The sequence below is a fragment of the Microchirus variegatus genome, assembly GCF_963457635.1.
Source record: "Microchirus variegatus genome assembly, chromosome: 2".
Taxonomy (NCBI): domain Eukaryota; kingdom Metazoa; phylum Chordata; class Actinopteri; order Pleuronectiformes; family Soleidae; genus Microchirus; species Microchirus variegatus.
Genome location: NC_139803.1, coordinates 6848367 through 6865620, shown reverse-complemented (window position 1 = coordinate 6865620; position 17254 = coordinate 6848367). Strand labels below are relative to the sequence as shown.

Here is a 17254-nt window from a genome sequence, read left to right as displayed (position 1 = left end):
TGATATTTTGGCAATGATTTAAGTATATTCTATAAGTCTAACATAATAAAAACATACAAAAATATGCAAACCAACATTTCAAACTCATGTCAGAGTACGCCATTGACAAAAATATGTAACATTTTAAAACAATTATTTAGGAACAGGCACCTTATATGATTGTAATCTTTCTTCTACAAGGTTGTCGTGTGTTCGCCAGCAGATGTGGAGTTTCCGGACATGGATCCAGTCTTGAATATACAGCAGTAATTCAGTCCAGTGTTACAGGATCACATAGAAATTAAGATACAAACAAGAAAAAAAAACGAGGGAAATATTTTGCGATCACTGGTGTTTCTTCTTCTTCTTCTTCTTCTTCGTGTTTAATTGATGTAATAAAGCCAATAAATGATGTTGAAGAAGGAAAAGACGGTCGGGAAGATCATCCTTGACCATTTGTCAATAGAGTTTACGTCAGTCAAGTCTGGGATGTTGATCTTTAGCTGCGACGCGCGTCGCCGTAGTCGGCTCTTCTTCTGAGTCATGTGACGCTCCAGAGCGTTGCGGCCAAAGTTGTGCCTGGCCAGGCCTGCTTTGCGGTACTGCAACGACGAACTGTCGTATTTCAGCATGGTGTTCCGCGGGTCATTGAGACCCAGAGCCAGCTCCGAGACACCCATGTCGTTCATGTCCAGGTTGCTCAAAAGGATGTTTTCATGGGGGTCCATCTATGAAACAACAAGAACAACAGCAAATATTATATCTAAGTCATTTGAAACCTGGTATTCGAAAAACATTTCGTAAAGCAGGTGTTTTTCGTACCCTGTTCTTTTGATCGCCAAGTCCGATCGCCGCGTCGTCCACAAAGATGGGTTCCCACATTGAGTCGTGGCCGTCGAGATCCCTCTGCTTCATTCTGGCGTACAGAGTGTCGTCTCTGCCGACCACGTTCCCCACCAGCCACTGCAGGTCAAACACAGCTGTTTGTCATTACTCGGAAAAAGTTGTGGATGGAGGATTGCAGCATTTGTGTGTGGGCGGGGCGGGGGAAAAATTACAAATTTTATAACGTAATGAAATCATCGCGTAAACAAGACATGGACACAGTTGAATTCCTTTATCAGTGGATTCACAAGCCTTTGCATCACTTGTTGCCACAGGCTACAGGCTTTTCCAATTTGGTCACTGTTTGGTATTCAGCTGATATCCGCTTGCCTATATGTGCTCATGATATGGTGGCTGTTTTGCCGGAGTACGGAACGGAAAGCTTATTAAAACTGGCACAGAGGGCTTGAGAAACATAAGGTCAACACTTGGTGACATTTCTTTTCATCGCTGAGATTATTCCGAACTCTTTCCATCGCTTTATGAGAAATTAAATTAACGTTTTCCCTGCAAACGCAAGAAAAACACGACTGTAAATCTTGTAATTAACTTCCATCATTTAAATTTTTTTTTTTTAACCTTATTTGGATCCATCCTCATCCTTTCGTTGTTTGCTGTAGTGATCTTCTCGGCCGCCCTCTTCTGCCGCTGAGGGCCCCTCCCGAAGAAGATGTAGTTGACCAGCGCGTACTCCAGGAGAGCCAGGAAGACGAAGACGAAGCAGCCCATGAGGTACACGTCGATGGCCTTCACGTACGGGATCTTGGGGAGCGTTTCTCTCAGGTGGGTGTTAATGGTAGTCATGGTGAGCACCGTTGTTATACCTGACGGAGAATAATAATATTACAGATTAGATCATTAGTGTGTGTAGATGTTAATTAAGAAACCTTTTCTTAGTGTTTCCTAATCCTGGTCCTGCTCCAAACACGCCTGATTCAAATGCCAGATCGTCAGCGAGCTCTGCAGAAGCCTGATAACGAATCAGATGTGTTGGAAGCAAGGACACATGCAGGGCACCGGTCTGTTGTGACTGAATGTGTGAGACAGTTTTGATCCCTTTGGCTGTAACTTATCTTTTACGATCAACTCGATACCATGTCTGTGCTGGATTAAGCCTGTTTGGATCGATGAAACTGAGGGTCTCTGCCCCCCATGATGGCCTCAAATCCTGCACGAGCGGGTACGCTTAAAGACGGTGCACCTGAAGCAATTATGGCAAATTTGAAATTCTCGTTCATTAGTGCAGAACTCCTACTGAGAAAAGAAAAGTTTTGAAAAGCTTCACCCAGCAGGCTGTGAGGACAGGTACAGACAGAAAGTCTGCGCTTATTATGAGTGGCATGCAAACTCCGACTGCTGATTTCATTCCTGTTTTGAAGCTAACCACTTGGTTTTTGGAAGTGTGTGTTTACAACAGTGTGCAGTGTCTATGACATGCAGCACCTGCATTATAATTGGCATGCGAAATGTGTTTTCCCGCACATGAATAAATAATGGTTTTCTTAGCGCTCGTGTACCACGCGTACCTGTGAGATTGTGAAGTGAGATTATTTAAGGCAATTTGTGTTTGAGAGTCTTTGTGCTACAATTACTAAATTAAAAAAAAAATTAAATACAGCTGTCACAAAGGCTGTCAGATGACCAGCGCTCAAAATAGGATTTGGGCAATTCTCCCAAGCTGTTGCTGCAATAGCTTAGCAATAACAACAAAGGATTTTCTGCAACACAGCAGAGACCACGTGACGCGGCTGTGACAGGTTCACTTTAATGCCTGAAATCAGGTCAGGAGTAAAGTGGTTCCTGGATGCAAGCGTTTAAATGTGGGGGTGAACATGAATTTCCCAACTTTGCTGACCACCCTCCATTATGTAGTATTACCCTTTTCTTTTTTTTTTTTTTTTCATTAAATCCCATGCATGCCTTCCCCCTGGATCAGTAAGTGCAGCTCAGTTGTCAATCAGTGAAATTGCCTTGTCGACGAAAGCTAAAGGGATGGGCTGGAAGCTGGGTGGATGGAATTTGGTGAAAAGAAGACTTCCTATAAACATGTAGTGCGTTAGCAGCATTTGTTGTCCTATACCATAGATGTTTATCCGAGTTAATCACCACCGTGTTGTGTCCTATGTTCTCCAAGGACTTAATTAAGTCCCTGTTTGGATCAAACAAAGCCACGGAGCGTTTAAATGGAATTATTTGATAAAAAGTTTGTGAGAAAAAGTGTGAACATTTCACAGCCCTAAGAAATTCATCTTGGGTGAGTGGAATTTCCTCCTCTGTGTTAATTAGTCGCGTTTCTTTCTTCTTAGTATACTACGTACTTGTTTCCTTTGAGGATCCTGCAACACGTTTCCATTTACCTCACGGTGAATGTTACAAAGGTTATGCGGGAATAATTGGAGTGGGAAGCTACTATGGCTTCCCCCCCCCCCTCAGATTTACCTGCTCAATGTATTTTCACTAAGCAGGCCTCACCTAGAGCCACTCTGGCAGCAGACGCATCGTAGTTGATCCAGAATGAGACCCAGGAGAGGATAGTAATGAGGATAGAAGGCATGTACGTCTGCAGGATGAAGTACCCGATGTTTCTCTTCAGCTTGAAACTCAAGGACAGACGAGGGTAAGAACCTGCAGAGAGGGGACAGTGGAAGAAAAATAGAAACGCCGTCATAGAGGGAATGTATATATTTTTGGGCTGTTCTCAGACTGTTGTGCAGACAAGCCAATCAAGCAACACTAAAACATAACCACTGTGGCAAAGTTATGGTTATGTCTTGCGGTTGGTAGGCGACTGGGTATAGGTATTTCCTTAAAGGTGCATTATGTAATAAATCTAAAGCAACTGGCCATAAAATCCTCCTAATATGTCACAGAGATTCAGGAATAATGTTCATATAACAAACTGAACTCCAACAACAACAGTACATCCACGATATTTGCATTAAAAAATATATTTTGCAGACTGCAAATCATGTTTACGTTTTGAAATCATGTTTTAGCATGTGGCGCCACCTACCGCCGTCCACCATTCATTGCAGTCAGTAGAGTCTCAGCTGCCGAGCAACCACAGGTTGCCAGTTACGTCAGAAAATGAAACCTAAAAGACCTCCGTATTTTGAATTTGAATGTTGTTTTCCGTTTTTGGCCACATTCTTACATGTGGCACCTTTAATTTAGAAAATGTTGGACAAACCCCATTATAATTCCATCCAAGGAGCTACTTGGTTTCATCCAAATAAGCAGACAAAAAAAAAATTAAGGGGGCAGCAAATTCCAGTAGACTACACATCATTCCACTTTGTTTGGACTCACCAATCAGTCTAAAAGCCTTTGCTAGTTTTACAGTCCTCTATAATGACTGACATAAACTGATTATAATCCCCTCAGCTCATCTATAGGTTGTCTGTTAGCTGTGTTTGTCGTCTCCAGAGAGCTGTAGCATCACCACTAACTAGAATTAGCTCTTCTCTTCTTGTGTTTGTACACAATATTGGAAGTGGTTTGATGTTTTTTTTGTGCGCTAAGGGTCCTTTGTTTTGCTTATCGCTGCTCTATTTGAAATGAGCCCTCGACAGGATTTTTTGGTGAGCGAAAAACTGTACGAGTACACATATTATACTCTCTCGGGGAATTGGCTGCATTTTGGGTTTAGTTGCACAACCAAATTACTACTGGATGAGGGAATTCACTGCAAGAGATGAAAGTCAAGCAGAAACAGAGGAAGCATGAGGGAGAATAATTAAGAAAAGGCTTGATCCTTCTTCCTGATGTTTTTCCCTCTGTCTTCCCTTTAGTTTCTAATCACCGTAAGAACATAGTTTGTGGTTCTTGTGTTCCCCTGAAGCTCTGGCAAGAACAAGGTGTTTCGTTTATTTCCTAAGCGGCACACACGTACAGGTCAAATACAGTTGAAGAACTGTTGCTGCCTCTGTATCTTGGTAAAAACTTGGTCAGTGCGCCGGGATGAGGCGGTCACAATTTGGACTTAAGTTCTTTGTCGAGATTTGGTGGCTAAACATTGAGGCCTCGGGCCTGGTTCCAGAAATGCGCTCGTGGATCATCTGGCAAACGTCGGGGGGGTAATCTTCCACGGCGTTACTGTGTCCAGGTCCAAACGCAGAATTGGCAAAGTGTGCTGCCCCTGCCTACAGCTCACTGTCCTTGGCTACGAGACCCTCCACGTGTTTTCGGCACAGCGCCAGTGCACGTCAAGGCCAGCCAGTGGGAGCGTATGTGTATGGAAAATGTGAGGCGATAAGGGACATAAGGGAGGTGGGTGATTTGGACGCTTGGAAAGCAAGAGTGGAAGACTGCATAATATATAAAATATGCTTTGCCTGGGCTGCAGCCACAGAGACAAATCCATCAAGCAGCTTATCCTTTTTCAGTGCTCAGAATCCGGGCAATGGATTTTATTTCTTTTACTGTGAGTAAGCAGGTTTGCAGTCTGTGTACAGCTATAATAATATCAGGTTGCCAGAACAAATGGAGCTTGTGCAAAAACATGATTGCCAGAACTTTTAAGTAAAAGATGAATGTAAGAAGACGATGTAAGAAGACGAAATCTATTTTTTAAAATATGGAACCTTGTACCTTAAGCGCCAAGAATCCACACGGCTCAACTCAACTTAGCTCCTGTTGGCACGAGCCACCGAGACAATCGCCCGATTATTTCTTTATGAAGTAAGAAAGCGGCCTGAGTAGAGAATTAATGGTAAATGCCCGATGTTTTATTCATGAGGGCAACAATGACATTGTCTCTCCTTGGAGAGGAGACATGAGACTCATGGCACTGATGTTGAATAAATGCCCAGGCTCTTGTGCTGATGTTTGCATTTCAGCATGACCCCCCCCCCACCCCCCCCCCACCCATGTTAAAAAGGAATCTCCCATCTAGCATATCTCCTCATTGAGTAATACAATCAGGGATACACTTGAGTTGACTTACCTGCATGCATATTAATGGTGTATATATACTGTAGCTCAGTGTGGGTGGTGTATTGTGCAATCAGTAGCAATCCTCTGCAGAGTAAGGTGTTATTATTGGAGTCACTACAGTGTTGTTGCATTAATGGTTCGCTCTTATTCAACACGGTAGCAAAGCAGAGACACATTCAGCAGAGCGACTGTTCTGCTTATGATCACTTTCTTGTGTGACAAATTCATGAATATGAAAATGCCAAAGACATGAATATTTTACTGCCCCGCAGACCAAATTCTCTTCTCTTTTTTTTTTGATTATTGCCGGTAAATAAGTCATGGTGTCGTCGCTCTCCCAGATGATTGCTTCATTTGAAGGTTTATGTGTATGTATGTTGGCTTACATAACATTAGCATTTCTGGAAATGTGTGGCTGCAATATGTGCAACACGTTATATATATATATATATATTTATTTTAATGATAACACCATGAGGCTGCATTAAGCTGTATTTGTGCTGTGCGTTCACCCTTAAAAAATGTAGTTTTAACACAAGCCACTTCTCTTATTTATGACTGCGACGCGTTTAAAGGCCGTGCAGGACGTTACCCGTCGAGAAGACCACGTTCTTGGAGATGAGCTTATGATCCACGATGGAGAACTGGGGAAGCTCAATCTTGTCCACCCCCGTCACGGCGTTGTGTCCTCCTCGCCAGTGGAACTCGATGTCGTCCGTCGTGTAACCATCTATAGATATAAGAGCAAAAAGAATGTTCATTACTATGTTACTATTACTATGGACAGTGTTGGGAAAGTGCTGGGAAACATCGAAAACAATGCAGGGCAGTGAGACCCAAAGAATTGAAGTGAATTGTGTTACCTACTTTTATTATTATAATGAGTTAAACATTTTAGACTTGAATTAATAATGGATTTATTTTACACTTGATAAAAGCCGACACATACACGACAGTCGTGCGCGTCGTCTACTTTTTAAAGCGTCCCTGAGCAACTTCCTGTTTCCTTGCCACTGTTCTCTCTCCGACAATAACTGAATAATGGAAAATCCTGTTAAAACTATGAATTATGAAAAATACTTAAACACACAACCTTTCATGCAGTAACTTTATATATATATGTGACTAAATATATATATGAGTCAACTTTATTATGTTCATCCCATGAGCAACTCAATTATTCATACCAAGAGTAAAAATGATTAAATAATCACGCTTTTACCACTAAAAACTCAATAAAAACCCCTGCAAACGGGGGCAAGAAGCGAGTCCATAAATATTTATCTCTACCAAAGACCATGGAACGTGGCTCTTGCATAATCCACTGCCTAACTGTCTGCTGTGGTGCGCTTGTCATGTCTGCTGACTTCAGGACACGAGAGTTCTGGTCTCCGAGGCAGAAAAATAAGGGAGTAATGAGAAGACAACAAGGGACTAGAAACAGCTGGGGTTAGTGGGAGTTATTTTATTTTATTTTTTAAAGTGTGGCTCACAATTAAAATGCTGTTCCAACTCAATGAAAAGTGCATTTTGAGTCAAATATTTTGAATAAAAAACGGGTTATATCCACATTCTTTTGTGACACAAAAATGGTCCCACAGTGAATGAAGGAGAAACTTTTAGTGCAACTCAACACTAAGGATGCCGTATTTTGTACATGGCAAAGCGAGCGGTGCTTTATTATGTTGGAGTTCTGACAGCTCGTCATGATGGGTGCACTGGAGCGTGAACTCGGTCTACTGTGGAGGAGGAGGAATCTTCAACACACTTCAGCACTGCCTCTGAAGAAACAACAGAAATGACACCGTACAACTGTTAAATAAGGTTCAATTTGAGTACTTTCAGTATCTCGTAACTCGGTTTCCCCGTCGGCGACGATTGATCGATGACTGTTTTTTGCGTGACCGTTACTCGATGACACGGACGTTTAACAGCGAGAGAGTTAATTAACATGTTTGATGCGTGTGTAGGATGGCAGTGATGATGATGACGAGGGGGGGGGGTTCCTGCAGCGCGGAGTATAAAAGCACGTTTGACAGAACAATCTCAAGTCAACTCCCACACTGTTTCATTGATTAGTGCATAAAATACATACCATTATACAACACCGCCGCTCTCTTCTCCCTCCCCGCATTTTCCGTTGCTTTTTTCTATTTTTATCCGCCGTTCTCCCACCAATTTTTTCCATTCAATTACACCCCTTTCCTTGCCTCCCCTCACTTATTTCTAACATAACTACTATTATATATGTCCATCCGTCTCTCACTCCTCCTCCTTCCATCTTCCTCTCCTTAATTAATACTTGTGTGACCTATTTAGTTGCTCTGCATTATTAAAGCAGACTCTTTAGTGGCTTCTTTCATTATCACCCTCACACACGCTGACACGTGGACTTCAGTGTTTGCTGTGTTCGAATGTTATCTCTTTCAAAAGTTAAGCTGCATCATAATCATCATCATCATCCCCTTCAATGATAGCTAATCGATAAAATATAATAAACTAAAAACGTTCACCCGAACGAATAAGTCATGAAGGAAAGACTTAGTAAAATTCGATTAATGCTCACTCAGTTGCAGCTGCGTTTTAAGCGAGAGATTAAGTGCTTCTTTATAAAGTATAAGTGTGTAAGGAAATTATATTAGTTGAGATGGGACGGAATAAGGGCACGTTAGGGGGCCAGATGGGAATAACTTAATTTAAGATACATTTCCTAAGTGATAACACCCCGGTTGAATAACCTCCTTTACTGGAAGTTCAAAATGTAAATATGAGTCGACGTGTTCGACCCTCGTGGCTCTAACTCAGAGCATAAAAGTGTGTTGTATTTGTTAGTGAGTGAAGGTGTTTGTGCAAAACTTATACATGTTATTTGTTGAGTGGAAGAGAGGCCAAAGATAAAAGAAATTGTCCATGATTCCATCAGAGGACATTGCTATACAATACTTAAGTTATATATGTATGACTTTGGCATATCTCCCTGACCAAATCATACTGCAGGCCTTTTAATCAACCTCATGAAATAATGTCCCCGTTGGTTTGTTTTAATGGGCAAAGAAGGATTTTGGAGGGAGATAAAAAACATGGGCTTTGATATCGCCTCTGGCAAAACACAGTCAGGGATGGCCTTTTTCAAAGTCTAAATGGTGTTCTCTGAAACATCAAAATGTCGAGAAGAATTCACATCTCAATATGTAAACACCACTGCCCTCGTGGCATACTTTGTAAAGGTCACAAAAACACCCAAAATGAGGAAAAATATCCTTGTCTCAAAAACAAAAAGTATCCCGGAATGACTTGAAGTTTACCATCATAATAGTCGGCATCACCCTGAACAAGGATCCGTTGAAAATATTTGCAAACCGCTTAAGGAATAATTTCAATGATTTTTTGAAATTCAGGAAATTATCTATTTGCCCAGATGCACTTTGACAGTGAGCTGACTTTAGTCTCAAAAACAAAAAGTATCCCGGAATGACTTGATATTTACCATCCTAATAGTCGGCATCGCCCTGAACAAGAAGTTTAGATGTTTGTTTTATGCATAGAGTGTAACAAACCTGGTCAGATAAGAATCAAGGATACAAAAGCAGTCCTGTATACGGAAAAAGTAACATTAGTTCCAATAAGAAACGAGCAGTGCCACAACATGTCACACTTATTGAACACACTCCCTCTGAACAACTGCCTTTTCTACTCCTCAATATGCCTCTAATTCGTTTTTGATTCCATTTATTTAAAAGCAACTTTAATGTTATTGTTGGTGACCAATTAAAAAAACGTCTTCACATCTTTCCAGTACACAGCAAAACAGTGATGCCTGGACGGGGGATGGAACATCTTAAAGATACATATAAATAAGCCATGCCAGCCCGAGTGCCGAGGCTGTCTGCTGTTTCTAAAAATGGCCTGTGATGGGGAGCAATAGCAACAGAGAGATAGAGAGTGGAAGTGGCTCTGTCCATATGATGTGGATCACTGGTGCAGAAAATATAACTATTAGCCAGTAAAGATGTCTTAATGAAATGTTAGTTTCATTGTGAGTGCACAGCCACTGTGTGAAACAGCATTATATGCCTCTCTCTCGCCTCTTAGAGCATGCGAAATAAGCACAATCTGTTTTAACACGCGTGTGGGAGGATGTTCACGTATTGATGACGCCATGTTTGGTTTTGCCATTCAGTTTAATTCCTAATTTTGGCTCCACAGTCACATCACGTCAAAGCTAAAGCAGCAGTTAATCCGGGGCAAAAATGCACATGTGTAGGATTTACTATTTGACGGTTCAGTGACCCGACTTGTGTCATGATTTATTGAAAAGGTGCACAGCTGCTACTCGTGAAGTCAGTCCTACATCTCTTGCTACCCGTGGAGGTAAAGCAACCGTACAGCAGTGTGTGAGCGCGTAATGGTCATCACAAACTGCATTACTGTAACAGTGACCTAGAACATCAGCGGGTTAACCCTTTTAAATAATGCAGGTGATGGTGTTTCCTTACTGTGAGGAAACACTACTGTGCGTTAGTGGAAGTCCTGAGTTACACGTGCATTGTGGCGACGCTGAGCAAGTAACAACACAACAAATGCGAGCTGACAGGACCTGGCTTGAAAGGTTACAAACCCAACTGTCTCCTGTATCCTCTACTACTGCATGTGAGCTTGAGGAAAACAAGCCAGCAGCGTCTGCAGTGCATTATGTGCCAAGGAGATCTCAGCGTGGTCGTATGACAGACGACGCTGTAGCGTGATGAAAAAGGAAATCAAATCATGTTTTTATATATCCAGAGAGTATATCATTATCATGACTATCCACAGTAGATACTATAACAGACTGATGGGCTGTAAAGAACCAATCTCCATCCATGGAGAATATTCTTGACTATAGAATACACTAGATCAGGGGTTCTCAAAGTTTTGATACGGCGGTAGGTGGCGCCACATGACGCCAAAACATGATTTCCAAACATAAACATGATTTGCAGTCTGCAAAATATTTTTTTAATGCTAATATTTTGTCTGTACTGTTGTTGTTGGTGAGTTCAGTTTGTTATATGAACATCATTCCTGAGTCTCTGTGACATATTACGAGGATTTTAGATTTATTACATAATGCAACTTTAAAACTATCGACTGTAATTCATTGCGGGCCGCCAGAAATGTTTCTGTGGGCCACCATTGGCTCGTGGGCCGCACTTTGAGAACCAATGCACTAGATGATAACCTGTTTTTATTTTCCTATGAAGGAAAAAAAGAAAACCTTGTTTGATATTGACCACAAAATTGATTTTTACATCATTTTTGTTGTCTATCAAACTTTAGCATTATGTCTAGAAATATTCAGTGTTTCCGAAGACGAAAAAAACCCAATAATCAATATGTGTGTAGTCAGTAGCTGTAATCGATGAAGTGAAATAATAACAGTGACTGAATTATGTTGAATTAATGCTTTCTGTGGTTCCCTGAGCAGATGGTAGCTCCAACTTAAAGCTGAGAGGATAACATGCTTGTGACTGATAGTGACGTAGCTGTCAGCTTTTTATCTGCCCTGCAGATTTCGAAATGAGTTGTGTTACTTTCCACACATCATTATTATGCGTGTATTTGTGTTGTGCCATTCACATATTCATACAGCACATCTATATGCAGCCCCATTGTCTATCACTCACCCATTCATGGTGCGTAATGTGATAATAATACCCTTCTTATAGAGCTAAAATAGCTTCTTATTATGTGATACAAAGTCTGTAATTGAACTGCAGTTTCAGCAATTTAACTTTAGCCCATAAATGCCCAGAAAAGGTCAGCATGAAGGCATAAAGGCCTGGTCCAAAAAAAAAGGGGACATTTTTGGATGTTATATCAACCTGTCAACGCTTATTAAATCACAGACACAGGTCAACAGCTCAGTGTACAGTGGAGATATTAGGGAAACAATCAAACTCAACAGAGACAAGTCAGCACGTGGCCAAAGAGCTGAGTATGAAATAATGACACTCGGACTGAAGAGACGAGAGGGAGCACAGTGGAAAGATGTGCAGAGAGAGTAAAAAAAAAAGGACAAACAAAGGGAAACCGCTTCATAGAAATCGACCATTTAAGCCAAAGACTAATTGAAGGTAATCTGAGATCTTCAATAATTGAGATCTCCTTCATAATACTGCTTTGTGAGGCGTTTAAGAGGAGAAGTGTGAGTATTCTCTTTACACACACACACAAACAAACCCTAACATGTCAATGTCTAACCTTAACTCACAGCTTATCACTAACCAGGACCTTAGAAATGAGATTCCACCTCATTAGGACCAGGCTATGGCCCCCATGAGGACTAAACAACAATAATGAGACACACAAAGCACAGCTATTCATCTTAAGACACTCCACTGACTTCCATTCATTTGGAGAGCCTAGCATCCCAAACCTTAACCACAAGCAGTTAATGCCTTAATCTAACCACACTTCAAATCTTAGGCCTAAAACTGGTTCCTCAGAAATCAGGTTTTGTGGTCCCGACAAGGTCAGTGTTTGGGCCAGAAAAGCTCCTACGGAGGTAACACAAAAACACAAAAACACAAAAACAGGCGTGCATAGATGCCTGTCTCAAGGCAACATAAGTGTGTTTTTTTCACGTGATGAGGAAAAAAAGCCCTGTCGCCAAATTAAAAGAGAAGGATGTACGCTGAGGGTGCAGATGCAGATGAGGCACACTCATTTATAAACAGCCATGGTCCCTCCCTCTCTGTCCCCCTTGTTTACAGTCATTCCCCCGAACTCCGCTCAAACAAGTACAGCGTTAAACGGACAGCGCACAGTGTGAGGCAACATTTGCGGTCACATGTTTTTTGCACCGTCTTACCAGCGGTACCAGATCCCCAATTAGGTCTGATTTGATTTAAAGTGTCTGTGCATGTTGTTCCCCCTTGGTAAGGTGTCAAGTGAGTAGTCTCATGCATAGCAGTGTTAGTATGAAGGTCATGCATAACAAAAGCATGAGCACAGAGGGGCCTCACTGCTTTGCTAGTCTCCTATGTCTGTCAACTTGAGCAAAATAGTGTCTTTGCATGTACAAAAAATTGTATTTTATGGACGAAAAATGGAAAAAGATATGTGTGAATAAACTAATTTAAACATACAAACAGGTCTAGGGCTGTAATAAGAAATGAATTAACCTGATTGTTCTTGCAAATGTCTCCTAACAAGCCTGCAGTGGCTGATTAGGGTCAGTGGTCCCTTATTTTGTTTTTTTTGTCAATTTAAAAGCACAAGAGCCTGGATGTTTACACATCCATCCCCGCTAAGAAGTGGCAGTGATGGACAGACGGGGTAAAGGGAAGTAATGTTGTATATTTGATGGACAGTTTGGACTTGATAGGAAGACGTGATGCCGACATCAGTAAAGAAGAGAGAGAGCTGAGAGTACCTGACTGGAAGTCACCTTGTCAAACTTGGCGAGAACAACATTTAACTCCTGGTTCACTTCAAGTATTATGCCTTAATAGTGCATAGTGCAAAAATGCAGAATACAGATAGCCCAGTTTCCATCTGAGGATGGATATAATGTGTGATATCAACATATTGTTAATTTATTTATTTATACAATACCCAATTAATCTGACTTTTTTTTCTTTTTCTGACATCTTGCACCAGGAAAACTCCCTTTGGTCGATCGGTACATTGAGGAGCTTTCATTACTGCGTTATTGTTACCACACTGCTTTAAAACAGGCAGCTCCTATGCAAAAGACCTCTCTCTAATTGTCACTAATTAAACTTCCTGCCTGTTATTTCACAAAAAAAGGGCCCTTAAACTGGCTCCATTGCTCCTCCTATGCTCTCTCCCCTATACCGATGGTAAACCTTGCAGCTCAGTAGAAACATTTTTAGCCATCTGTATATGTTATACACATCTGGATGCCTTAATTAATTAATTTACAGTGTAATGTGCGAGAGCAACTAGCAGTGAGATCGTTGGCAATAAAACGGCAGTTTACATCAGGGCTGTAACCCATATTGGATATGGACAACATGCCACGGTAGTTCATTTAGCACTTTACCACTAAAACCATCAAATCACAGAAGACAATGCATACATAATACAATAAAGAAAGCAGACTACTCACAACTCTCTATCTCCAGCGTGCAGTTCTGCTCATCCAGTGGATATCTTCTGAGGTCCATCATACAAGCAGCAGTGGTCGTGATCCTGAAAAGACATGACGGTGATTGTGGGAGAATCTAACAGGAGTTGGTATATACAGTCATATAGACTGTATATAAAGGTGGTTGCAAAACCTTGAAACCTTGAAACCATCCCCTGGTGGCTACTACTTATTTACTACTTCCTGGGCTACTCTTTCAAACTGGAAGACATGTTTGAACAATGTTTCCTTAAGGCCTGTGTATTTGAGTCCCTAACGTTTCTTCTTCTTTAAAGCGGACCTAGACCGGAAGTTTTGGTGTGTATCGGCGTCATTACCTTGTTTAAGAAGCCCTGAATGTTCTAAACAAACATTTCAGCAAGTGCTGAGAACGCTGTGTTTTATTGTAATCTCGGGCTCAGCGAGATCTCTGAAAAAACCCGGTCCAGTTACGTAAACGGCGGTTCTCCTGAACAACCTGCTCCTGGCACTAGTCCGGGCACATCCGGTTGCGTACATTGAACCTCAGAAGAAGAATAACGTCCGTTGTAGAGGTGTTTCACGAGCGACAGTGACTTCTGACTCTGGGTCTGACTCCGGGTCAAAGTCATGAAAGGGACTGCGGCGGGGAGTCGTGAAGAAGCTATTTTTAAACACTGTTAAAACAATGTTTTAGCAGTGCATCCACGGTTCCAGAGGGGGGAGCTGTGCTTCTGAGAGCGGGTGTGCTGAATATACTGGCCAATCACAAGACTCTGTCTTCTGGGTGAGAGAGTTGAGTCTCAAATCTCGCGGCTGGAAAACACCGTCAGAAAAGAGGATTTCTATCGGCTCGTTTACAGCAACTAGGAGGTTTTTGACCATAAAAACAAGTTTTTTAACAAGAGCTTTAAATTATTATTGTTGTGTGGACTTCCCTTCTGTGTTGTTCTTGAGAAATGAGCTGGGCATACAGGGATGTTAGGAGTCTTACATAAACACAGTCTTATATAGTAATAACATAGAAGTATATTCATTTAATAAGGACAATGCAGTTTAACATACATTTAGTTCCGAGACGGCACATGAAGCTGATGTGCTGCACAAAAGGTTTACAACAATTGCTAATTTGCAGCTCCAGTTCAGACGTTAAACCCTGTTGAGTAGCAGCTGAACTTTGGCAGACTCTGCTTTCTGACAATCTCGAGCAGCAACCCAACATTCTGTTTGGCATTTAGGATTAGGATCATAATTTGTGTCCCTCTTTCATTCTTCATACCAATGTAGTGTGAACTGGGGCCCCACGTTAATGACGTTTGACATTTCCAAGAAACATGACATGAACTATGAGACATAATATACATTTATACGAGCCCAAAAACCTTGTGTAACAGAATAGGACTTTAAATCTTCCAAACACTGTTCGGGAAAATGCATTGGTTGCGGTAGTGGTGGTGGTGGTGGCAGTTTTTCAGGTTTCCAGGGCAAAAGCTAATCCTCGTGTCCCAGTTCTAGCATTGTTTGGATAATCCTGTGGATCCTCTGTGAGGCCCCACCTGAAATGGACAATAAGTGACTACAAGAACCCAACTCTACGGTACACGGGTGGAATTAAATGAAACACATTACAACCTGTTTTTGTTCACAGAATAACAACCTCTTCAGCTGCCACCAATTTTAGAGTTGGTTTGGTTTTGGCAAAGTTGTTCATCCCTTTCTCTCTTGATTTGACTGACACTGCTTTGCAAAGTTCTTGGATATGTTTCTCTCCACTTAGAATCAAAGCTCTGCTCAAGTTTCTCCGTTCTCTATGCTGCAGTTTTTCTGCTTCAGATGAAAGTGTATGAAAGGAACTGGCACGACTCCCCAAGAACATGGAAAAATAAAAGATGATTTATCATAAGGCCTCGAGCTTTGCGCTAATGAAATTATCTTCCTACTGCATCTCAAGACAACAATGTACTTTAATAGCTGTAGCATTCAGGGGATATATTGTGCATCATATACATAAATAAGCCGGTGACTCTTCCTTTCACGACCCCGTGTAAATCAAGGGAGCTACATGTTTTTATTATATATAGCAGGGGAGCAATGCAACAGCCCTGACACACAACGGTAGCGATCTCATCCCCATAGCGTTTGTTAACGAAAAAGGTCTCAGAGTTATTGTCCAGGTAACAAGTTTCACCTAAGTGGAAGTACTTTAAATGACAAATGTAAATGATATAATCATGTGACACACTGAAATGGGATCTGGCTTTTACCTCCAGCTGTGGAGGTGACACATATCAATACCATCTGACCCTAAGGAGCATGTTGAAAAAGAGAGAGAGGGAGACAGAGACAGAGATCAATAAGGCTGTAGATTAAGATCTTCATTGCCACTGGGATGGCCCCAGTAGTCATTGTATTGACAGATACAAGAGCTTTGGGGTAAATGAGACAGTGCAGCATAAAACTGACACCCAAAGCTTAACGGCTCCACTTTCTCTTTGGCAGAATCCAATTTTGGCGTTGAGAAAGTCCAATCGAGGGCATGATGAGAGGCACCAAAACTATATTTTCTGTTCTTCATAAAGAAGTCAATTGATCCATTGTCTGTTTCTTTGTAACACATTTATTGCCATTTTTTTTAAAGATACATCTTACTACAGTTGAATTTAGTCTTTTGTCCTTGTTTATTTAGAGTGTGTGAGGCCCTGTGACCCTCACGTGGAGGACAGAGCGGTAAACAATGGCTGGACATAAAACATAACTGATTTTCTTTTAAAAAAATAAATCAAAAGCCATGTCCAACATCCACATCCTGCAAACAAAGCAGTTTAAAGGTGGATTATTTACGGCATAGTTACCCAAAGACCTCATCTACTATTGTAAAAGTAAAGTTCTAGCATGATAAAACCTTTTATAATAGCTACAAACAGCGATGACCATGAAGCTATGGCCTTCTACTTCCTTGTCCTTAATGTATTCTGCCTGTATATATCATTATAATAGTATTTTGCCTCTCCAATTGCTATAAAAAATAAACGGACAGGGACGGATCATAAATGACAGTCGCAGCAGCCAGTGGATGAGGTTACATTGTCCGTCAGACTTTGAGAGGGGGGGACGTGAGGACAGCGCTGTGAGTAATAGGCTGCCATTCTTTCCTTGGCTCTGATCTTGTGCGAGAACTTGACTTTCACTGAGGGAATTGCCACAAAGCAACACAGCATGGTGGGTAATCGTCGAGGCACACCTGACAACACAGATAAATTTGTGCCAGAGGAGAGAGGCTCATCTTGAGTCCAATCCTCTGTGTTACACAGCAGAAATAATCACCCCTGTGTGTCTCTTTGTCTC

The 17254-nt window shown here is 41.5% G+C and overlaps 1 protein-coding gene across 2 annotated transcripts in view; it reads right to left on the bottom strand.

Annotated features, from left to right (window-relative positions):
- Nucleotides 1-362: 362 nt before the first annotated feature.
- gabrb2b (gamma-aminobutyric acid type A receptor subunit beta2b) overlaps nucleotides 363-17254 on the bottom strand; it is a gene marked incomplete at both ends in the record, with an annotated part of 42572 nt that continues 25680 nt past the window's right edge. Inside the window, 6 exons of one of the 2 annotated variants that reach the window (XM_083910849.1) lie at nucleotides 363-707; nucleotides 802-942; nucleotides 1444-1688; nucleotides 3337-3489; nucleotides 6392-6529; nucleotides 13913-13995. In XM_083910849.1, coding sequence (XP_083766975.1) covers nucleotides 363-707; nucleotides 802-942; nucleotides 1444-1688; nucleotides 3337-3489; nucleotides 6392-6529; nucleotides 13913-13995 — 1105 coding nt within the window. The remainder of the gene's footprint in view (nucleotides 708-801; nucleotides 943-1443; nucleotides 1689-3336; nucleotides 3490-6391; nucleotides 6530-13912; nucleotides 13996-17254) is intronic. The other variant, XM_083910850.1, reaches the window with a different exon arrangement.